General features: G+C 40.1%; 1 protein-coding gene across 1 annotated transcript in view; it reads left to right on the top strand.

The window, feature by feature from the left end:
* The first annotated feature begins 243 nt into the window (after positions 1-243).
* LOC126457342 (cyclin-D1-binding protein 1 homolog) overlaps positions 244-10,129 on the top strand; it is a 93,045-nt gene continuing 83,159 nt past the window's right edge. Inside the window, exon 1 of the mRNA XM_050093561.1 lies at positions 244-410. Coding sequence (XP_049949518.1) covers positions 344-410 — 67 coding nt within the window. The 5' untranslated portion in view covers positions 244-343. The remainder of the gene's footprint in view (positions 411-10,129) is intronic.

Below are 10,129 nucleotides of genomic sequence, written 5' to 3'. Positions count from 1 at the left end.
ATTTGACCCGTCAGTAAATAAACCGTTTGAGCGAAAACAGGGTACACAGCCAGCCGCTTGTATTATATAATTAATTTTTTTCATTGGCTGATAGTAACCACTATCGTCATTGGCTAACTCCGATATGTAACGAATTTCTTTGGAATGGAATGTATTTAGTTCGAGAAATATGCACTCGTAGCCGAATTACGTGTAACAAAGTTGGCGACATTGTTCCAACGTTTGGCTATCGACAACTTTTGTCATCCTTCAATTGTTCTGTTGTGGGTTATCAACGAAGTTGAGATATAGGTTAAGTTGTGTTTATGTTTGGATTCAGTTTTTGACGCTGAATTGCACTGATATGGCCGAAGAAAATGTATTTCATAGTATATTGGAAGCGTTGGAGAATAACTTGCGCGAAATAGAAAGTAAGTTTTACGCTATGTTGCGAGTAAATTATTGGGACTGTTCCGAGGAGTGCAGGTTTTCCTGTTACACCAAAAATTAGCTGTTTTTACTGAGGCAGGCTTTAACTGCACTTTGCCTCCAGTGTTGGCTATGTTTCCTATTCACAGTGAAGGAATTAATACCTTTCACGCATGGATGGCTTGAAGTGCAGTAGGCACGTGTGTTACCATGATCTCTATGGAACAATAGACTTATTTTTTGTTATACGTTTAAGAAATGTAATAATTGCTTGTAACCACACATTAGACACTTCGTGAATTTCGTGTATATTGTGTTCAGGTTTGTTTTGACACTAGGCCACAATAATAAACTTGATACTTCGCAAATCAAATTAAGCCAAGCCACTTGCTGTATTAAATCATTCTGTTGTATCTAGATAACTTGCTATATTAACTGTAGCAATATCAACATATTTTCCATAACTTGTGCTACCAAAGGGGAGTCCATACATTATGCCCACCACAAACAAACTTAAAAAGAAACCAAATTTCCTTAATTGTTAGTAATTTTCATTAATAAGATACGTATTAAATAGGTGCTGATGCATAGGTAGGGTACAGAACATGAAAATATCCTTTATCACAATTGTAGCAATACCAATGCTTTTCCCATAACGTGTATGATGGGAGGTGAACTTTATGACCATTACAAATAATAAAAGAAATATACATGTCATTCTCATTTGACTTCTATTTGTAACATACTTTATGAAGATATATAGATCTGTAAGAACCTGAAAGTATGAATGACATTTATTATGATCAAGAAGAACATAATAATTCCAATCCCAAAGAAATCAGTTGTTGATAGATGTGAAATTCATCAAACTAGCAGTTTAATAAACCACAGCTGCAAAATACTAACACGAATTCTGTACAGACGAATGGAAAAACTGGTAGAAGACGACCTTGGGGAAGATCAGTTTGGATTTCGTAGAAATTTTGGAACACGTGAGGCAATACTGACCCTACGACTTATCTTAGAAAATAGATTAAGGAAAGGCAAACCTACGTTTCTAGCATTTGTAGACTTAGAGAAAGCTTTTGACAATGTTGATTGGAATACTCTCTTTCAAATTCTGAAGGTGGCGGGGGTAAAATACAGGGAGCGAAAGGCTATTTACAATTTGTACAGAATCCAGATGGCAGTTATAAGAGTCGAGGGGCATGAAAGGGAAGCAGTGGTTGGGAAGGGAGTGAGACAGGGTTGTAACCTATCCCCGATGTTATTCAATCTGTATATTGAACAAGCAGTAAAGGAAACAAAAGAAAAATTCAGAGTAGGTATTAAAATCCATGGAGAAGAAATGAAAACTTTGAGGTTCGCTGATGACATTGTAATTCTGTCAGAGACAGCGAAGGACCTGGAAGAGCAGCTGAACGGAATGGACAGTGTCTTGAAAGGAGGATATTAGATGAACATCAACAAAAGCAAAATGAGGATAATGGAATGTAGTCGAATTAAATTGGGAGATGCTGAGAGTATTAGATTAGGAAATGAGACGCTTAAAGTAGTAAATGAGTTTTGCTATTTGGGGAGCAAAATAACTGATGATGGTCAAAGTAGAGAGGATGTAAAATGTAGACTGGCAATGGGAAGGAAAGCATTTCTGAAGAAGAGAAATTTGTTAACATCGAGTATTGATTTAAGTGTCGGGAAATCGTTTCTAAAAGTATTTGTATCTAGTTTAGCCATGTATGGAAGTGAAACATGGACGATAAATAGTTTAGACAAGAAGAGAATAGAAGCTTTCAAAATGTGGCGCTACAGAAGAATGCTGAAGATTAGATGGGTAGATCGCATAACTAACTAGGAGGTATTGAATAGAATTGGGGAGAAGAGGATCTTGTGGCACAACTTGACTAGAAGAAGGGATCAGTTGGTAAGGCATATTCTGAGGCATCAAGGGATAACCAATTTAGTATTGGAGGGCAGCGTGGAGGGTAAAAATCATAAAGGGAGACCAAGAGATGAATACACTAAACAGATTCAGAAGGATGTAGGTTGCAGTAGGTACTGGGAGATGAAGAAACTTTCACAGGATAGAGTAGCATGGAGAGCTGCATCAAACCAGTCTCTGAACTGAAGACAACAACAACAACATTTATTATGAAAAGTCACATTCACTATTAAGACTTAAATTTGTAGGTAATGTTTTACTGAAAAATTAAAAACAGTTATGGAATGTTAGATAATAATCATTAAAAATAACAAATATCATTCAAAAATTTAAAATATATAACTAAATTACAATATCTTCAAAAGGTGGGCATAAAGTACCCCCCCCCCCCCCCCCTTTTGATATTGCGAGGGATAATTACTTAAGTAGTCAGCTGATAAATTTTAAGTTCACATATATCAAATTAACTTTCTTCAGCAGCTCTCAATATTTTATCCAGAATTTGAGCTTTGCTGTTACCTATTGAGCTAGGACAGCAGCCTTCAGCAACACCGACAAATTGTTAGGTAGGTCACCAAGGATAGTGTTTAGACCAGACTGCAGCTGTGTATTCATTATCTAGATTTCAGGCTATACTCAATGAATCACTGTGAAGTACAATGCAGAGAGTACATCCCATTGTACCCATTATTAAGACTTTTTCCCATTCAGTTTGTATGTGGAGCAGTGGAAGAATGATTGCTTAAATGGTTCATGCATAATGTAATTAATCGAATCTTGTCCTCATGATATCTTTGGGGAGTGATGTAGAGGGTGTTGCAGTATATTCATAGTCGTCATTTAAAACTGGTGCTTGAAACTTTGTTAGTAGACTTCCTCAGTATAGTTCCCATTTGTCTTGAAGAGTCTGCCAGTACAGTTCTTCCATCTCTGTGACACCCCCTTGCAGGTCAGTCAAACCCATGACCATTCCTGTTGCCCTTATTTGTATACATACAATATCCGCTGTTAGTCCTATTTGATACTGGTCCCACGCACTTCAGCAGTATTCTAGGATAGGTCAGACAAGTGAATTGTAAGCAGTCTCCTCTGTAGATTGACTGCATTTCCTTATTATTCTACCAATAAACCAAAGTCTGCTACCTGCTTTACACATGGGGGAGCCAGTGTGATCATTCCATTTCCAGCCTCTATGCCACCCAGATATTTGCAGGAGTTGGCCAATTCCAGCTGTGGCATGTTGATTTTATAGCCGTAGGATCCTACATTTTTTTGTTTTGTGGAGTGCACAGTCTTACAATTCAGACCATTTAAAGCAGATTGCCAGTCTTTGCACCACTTGGAAATCTTATAATCTGACTGAATATGTGTGCAGCTTTGTTGAGACCTTATGTAATTGTGGATAACTGCATCATCTTTGAGAAGTCAGATATTGTCATTAATATTGTCAGTAAGGTCATTAATATAAAATAAGAACAGCAAGGGTCCCAACACCCTTCCCAGAGGCACCTCTGAAGATACTTCTACATCTGTCAGTGACTCTCCATGTGAGATAATATGCTGCGTCCTCCCTACGAAGAAATCCTCTGTCCAGCCACAAAATTCAGCCTGATGCCCCCATACAATAATGCTTTTGATGTTAAGCTTAGGTGTTGTACTGAGTCAAATGCTTTTCAGAAAATGGGAAATACTTCATCTGCCCCAACAGCCTTGGTTTTCAGGATGACAAATGTGAAAAGTGTGACTTGGGTTTCACATGATCTATGTTTTCGAAATCCGTTGGTTGGCCTGGAGGAGGTCATTCTGTTGGAGATACCTCACTGTGTTTGAGTCCAGAACCAAGATTTTACAACAACTGGATGTCTGAGGTATTAGGTGGTAGCTTTGTGGATCACTTCTGTTACCCTACTTGTATACAGATGTTACCTGTGCTCTCTTCCTACTTAAGGGCATAGCATTTTGTTTGAGGTATCTTATGATTTAACTGTTAACAGATGGGCTAACTCAATTGTGAATTGGGTGTAGAATCTGATTTGGAATGCATTGAGCCCTGGGATTGCGTTAAATTATAATGATTTCAGCTGTTTCTCAATGCCACTGACACTAATAACTATTCCTCTCTCTCTCTCTCTCTCTCTCTCTCTTTTTCCTTCCAGTGGCATGAGAATTAAGTTAGGGCAATACTTCTCGGTTTTCCTTTGTAAAGGAACATTTGAGGGAGACTTAACTTTGGGGCCACTAAGAGCGTTTATGTATGACCACAACTTCTTTTGGTTCTGTGAAAAATCTTTCAACAATATTCTATTCCATTGCAACTCTATAACTTAAACAAGTTAACAGCTACAAGAAACAAAGTTGTTCTAAAAGTGGGGCATTAAATTAGCACAAATCTGGCAGAAAATCCAAAGAATGTTTGGTTGTGTGTAAAGTGTACTAGTGACACAATACAATAAATACCATCACTATATGATAGGAACAGTAATGTTACCAGTGACAACACAACTAAATCAGAGTTACTAAACATGGTTTTCCAAAACTCTTTCACAAATGAAGGTGCCGTAAATATTTCTCATCAAGAACGGTTGCCAGTGTGAGTAATGTGGAAGTAGTGAAGTAACTCAAGTCACATAATAAAGTCAAGTCTTTGGTCCATATTGTATACTAATTAGGTTTCTTGTGGAATGTGGTGATGAAATAGTACCTCTTCCATTCGTTTCACCTGGTCCTATTCAACCCAACAACCTGCCTTTGTTGACGTTGACCTTCACCTCAAAGATGGCTACACCAGTAACTCTGCCCATATGAAACCTATTAACCATCAGAAGTACCTCCACTTCAACAGCTGCCACCTGTTCCGTACTAAGAAGTCCCTTCCGTACAGCCTAGGCACCCGTGGTCATCGCATCTGCAGTGACTAGTGCTCCCTCTTGAAATATACTGAGGGGTTCACTGAGGCCCTTACAGACAGTAGTTATCCTCCCAACTTTGTACAAAAGCAAATCTCCCGTGCCTTATCTTTCCGAGACACTACTGCATCAGACTGTACCTAGTGAATTTGTGCGTGCTAGTTCAGTTCATATTCAATATTTATTCAGTGGTAATAGTGGTACAGTTGTGCCTCTAAAACAAAATGATGTGATGAGTTGTTTTATGTTTTTTAGTGGATGATGCTTTGTGCACAATGATAGCTGAACAGACGAACTTATATGCAGAACAGTTCATAGCTTCTCATCCCAATTTAGCAGCACGCTCTAGGGTTCACAGTTGGCAGAATACTACACGCGACGAGGTAAAAACACTTATTGAAATGCTTGTACTTCAAGGAAATCTTCACAAACCAGACCACAAAATGTACTTTTCAAAGAGGAATCAGTTGACAGGAAAGTGATGAGTGAAAAGCGGTTTCATCTTCTATTGAAATTCCTCCACTTTGCTGACAATACCTCATATGATCCACTAGGCACTGTCAGCAGAAAACTATTCAAAATTCACCCCATTATGGAGCATCTGAGGCGTAAATTCAGATCAATGTACATGCCAGAAAGGAACATCACCATTGACGAATCGTTCTTGCTCTGGAAAGGACGACTTGGATGGAAGCAATATATTCCATCAAAGCGTAGCAGATTTGGCATCAAATTGTACGAACTCTGTGAAAGCAGTTCCAGGTATGTATGGGACTTAAATGTTTACACTGGAAAGGGCACTAATTATGGTAGCCACTATCCAGACGAAAAAATAACCTCTTGAATTTTTTTGGAGCTTGCACACGATCTACTCTGGAAAGGCCACTGTATTTATCTTGACAACTGGTACATCAGTACAGATTTGGTGGACAAACTAACCAGCAATAACACCGATGTTGTCGGCACAATGCAGCAAGACAGGAAGGGGTTCCCTGACTTCGTAAAAAAGGAAAAACTGAAGAAAGGGGAGTACATAACAGGGTAAAAAGGCAAGCAGATGGTAATGAAATGGAAAGACAAAAGAAACGTTGTTATGGTCAGCACCTTCCATGACGGTACATTTGTAAATGTAAACTCGAAGAAGGGAATCATTTAAAAGCCACAAGTTGTCGTTGACTACAACAAGAATATGGGGGGGGGGGGGCGTGGATAGGTGCGATTCTCAGTTACAAAGCTACCAGATGGCCAGAAGCAGGCTGAAAAAATACTATTAGAAGCTTTTCCGCCACTTGTTGGACATTGCATGCTACAATGCATACATTCTGCACAAGAAGCATGGTGGCGAACAAAGTAGAATGAGCTTCCTGATTAGTCTTGGTGAACAGTTGACCATATCTTCACCACATCAAGGGACATCAGTAGGACACCCACATTGAACACCAAAAGCAACATGCCTTACAGCCAGGCATTTTCCAGACCTTTTGCCACCCACAACGAAGAAAAGACCAACAATGAGGTGTGTGGTGTGTACGAGAAAAGGCCTTCGCAAAGAGACTTCATACTGGTGCGCAGAATGCGAAGTTTCCTTGTGTGCAGCACCTTGTTTTAAAATGTTTCACACTGAAAACTATATGTAATATTGTGAAAATACAGTTTTGTTAACTTCTGCAATATATTTTATTTATTTCCACCCAATATTAATTTAAATTCAACAATGAAAATACAAAGGAAAACTCGAGAACAACGTGCAGCACCACCGCGAACGGGCGCACTGGCGTATATTACCCACTGTGGAAGAGGCGTGTGCGCAAACTACCCACTTAACAGGTTAATCACAAAACATTTTGATGGTGCACCCCTACGGTAGGGAGAAAAGACCATAAAAAAAAGACAAGTCAGCACTCGTACAGGAAAATTTAGCTGTTAATGTTTTCCGCATGCTATTCGAAAGTGGGATGATCAAGAGCTAGTTAAAAAGTGGTTCTGTGAAGCCCCTACCATACACTTGAGTGTGACCTGTAAGGTAATCATAGAGCTGTGGTTGTAGAAATGGGCAACTGTTAATAAATATAAACTACAGGGTGATTCAAAAAGAATACCACAAATTTAAAAATGTGTATTTAATGAAAGAAACGTAATATAACCTTCTGTTATACATCTTTACAAAGAGTATTTAAAAAGGTTTTTTTTCACTCAAAAACAAGTTCAGAGATGTTCAATATGGCCCCCTCCAGACACTCGAGCAATATCAACCCGTTACTCCACTCTCTGTAGCATATCAAGCGCAACAGTTTGGATAGCTGCTGTTATTTCTCGTTTCAAATCATCAATGGTGGCTGGGAGAGGTGGCCGGAACAACATATCCTTAACATACCCCCATAAGAAAAAATCGCAGAGGGTAAGATCAGGGCTTCGTGCTACATTTTCATCACTCGTTCTCGGCCGTCCAGAACTTTTCCCTTTGCACAAACACCCATTCTCTGTAAACTGTTTATACCAACGTTTAATACACCACCTATCAGGAGATTTAACACCATACTTCGTTCGAAATGCATGCTGAACAACTGTCGTCGATTCACTTCTGCCGTACTCAATAACACAAAAAGCTTTCTGTTGAGCGGTCGCCATCTTAGTATCAACTGACGCTGACGCCTAGTCAACAGCGCCTCAAGCGAACAAATGTACAACTAAATGAAACTTTATAGCTCCCTTAATTCGCCGACAGATAGTGCTTAGCTCTGCCTTTTGTCGTTGCAGAGTTTTAAATTCCTAAAGTTGTGGTATTCTTTTTGAATCACCCTGTATATTAAACACTGTATTCTTCTCTCAGATGGGGGGGGGGGGGGGGAACAGTCCAGTAAATACATTCAGCAGAGAGAATGAGGTACATTTTCCTGGCCCTCCATACATTCTCTAAATTTATTAGTAATTTGCAGAACTGTTGTACAAAACCATCTTTTACATCACAAGCAATAACAAAAAATATAATAAAACATCAGTTCAGGTGCTTTACAACACACCACCAACACAGTGAACTGAAACAATGCAACATATTTACACGCACTGCACCTGAAAGTGCTGGGAAACAAAGGTGTAATGCTGAGTCAGCTGACTAGTCTGCCGAGCAATTATCTAACTGCGTCTTACAGGTGCCAACCATATGCTTTGATTCACATGACTCTGGGTGAAATGGAGTGGACATCAGGTTGGTATTACCAATGTGAGCACAGGCATGTGAAACAATACCTAAGTGAACTGTGGCCATTATCTGGGACAACCCTTCAATCACAAAAACCTGGATGAGCACCCACAACATAGCCTCTGCTATGGTTTACCGCATGACACATGGATGATTAGACAACATGTCATCCACCAACCACCACAAGGAACAGAAGGGGCTTGCAGAGTCAATGTGTATGTGGGCCCGTGGCTGGTTCAGTGTAGGCCATGGAGCAAAGTGGTAGTGCTACCACCTGCCCATTGCACTGTTGGCACTCACGAACGACCTTCTCAATTGCTAGGCAGTAGACAAAACACTGAGTGAGGATCGTTATGTGGTTCTTGCCTCAGTGGCTACAGTGTAGGACAGAAAGGATATGAGCCTGCAGAACCAGAGGGACAACAAAGCGGGGGCCTCAGAATCAATACTAAGGAGGTGTGTGCCGTTGACTATTGCCAGCTGATGACTAAAGAGGACATAATTACGGAGCAGTTGGGCAGTTGAGCGGGCCAACCACTGTGCACAAAATGAACCACCTGACAGATCATAGGATCTTGCAGTGGCCTGTATTGTGTGGTGAGACATTACTGAAAATGATCCATTGCTAGCTGCAAGTGATCATCAATCTGAAAACAGACAACTTCTGCTTTGTCAAAGGCCAAATCGGGTCCCATGGGCAAGTGTGACAATGTGACTGCATTTTCATGTTGTGCTGTTGATTTACACACACATGCTGGAGTTGTGTGATCCAGTCAGGAAGTTGCGAATGGCGGAAGCTTCTGTATGTGATAGGGTGTTCAGAACTGTCAGCATTTCTGTGAGCCAATATTGCCCCTGTATAACGGATAGATGATGTCCATAACATTGGGGTGAAAGTGTGAATAATGATTGACTTTACCCAGAAATGATTGGAGTGACTTCAGATTCCACAGTTTGAGTATGTTGTCAATAGCCACCACATAGTGTTCTGTAGTTTTGACAAGGTCCTTGAAAGAAAGTGGCCCAGATATTTAATTTCCATCTGAAAAATCTTCAGCTTTCACATATTGCACCTAAGGCTCACTTCTAGCAGTTTAGTGAACAGATTACAAAGGTTAATGAGATGTTACTGCTGTGAGGAATCCATGATGATAACAATGTCATCAAGATAGTATCTGCAGCATGGAACACCCTGCATTGTGTTAACTATTTAAAAAATCTCTGGAAAATGGTAGGGGTACACAGTGCTGAATGACAGGTGTGTGCAATGGTATAAGCAGAAGGGACTGTAATCTGTTGAGAAGTGGAATCGAGACAAAGCTGGAAGTATGCTTCTGCCAAGTTAATTGTCAAAAAAACACTCCCTGACTCCCATTTTCAAGGGTATTTATGTACGGGTGGAATAGGGTAGCAATGTACTATTGGTTGGGCGTTAATGGCGGACTTAAACTAAAAGTGTGGAAATCCTACACAAAAGAAACATCCCCCCCCCCCCCCCCACACACACACACACACGTCCTGTAGGTTTGCAAATGACAACCTGAGGTGTAGCACACCGGTTAGAATGAGCGTGTTCAGCGATGCCCAGGCCATGCAACTGTCCAATTTGTCCTTAATAGCTGGTCACGGAGCAAACGAGAAAGGCCAAGTATGGCAAAACTTAGGAATGGCCTT

Source organism: Schistocerca serialis, chromosome 2, assembly GCF_023864345.2.
Source record: "Schistocerca serialis cubense isolate TAMUIC-IGC-003099 chromosome 2, iqSchSeri2.2, whole genome shotgun sequence".
Classification (NCBI taxonomy): domain Eukaryota; kingdom Metazoa; phylum Arthropoda; class Insecta; order Orthoptera; family Acrididae; genus Schistocerca; species Schistocerca serialis.
Note: the sequence above shows the minus strand (reverse complement) of the source record. Positions and strands in the feature narration are given on the sequence as shown.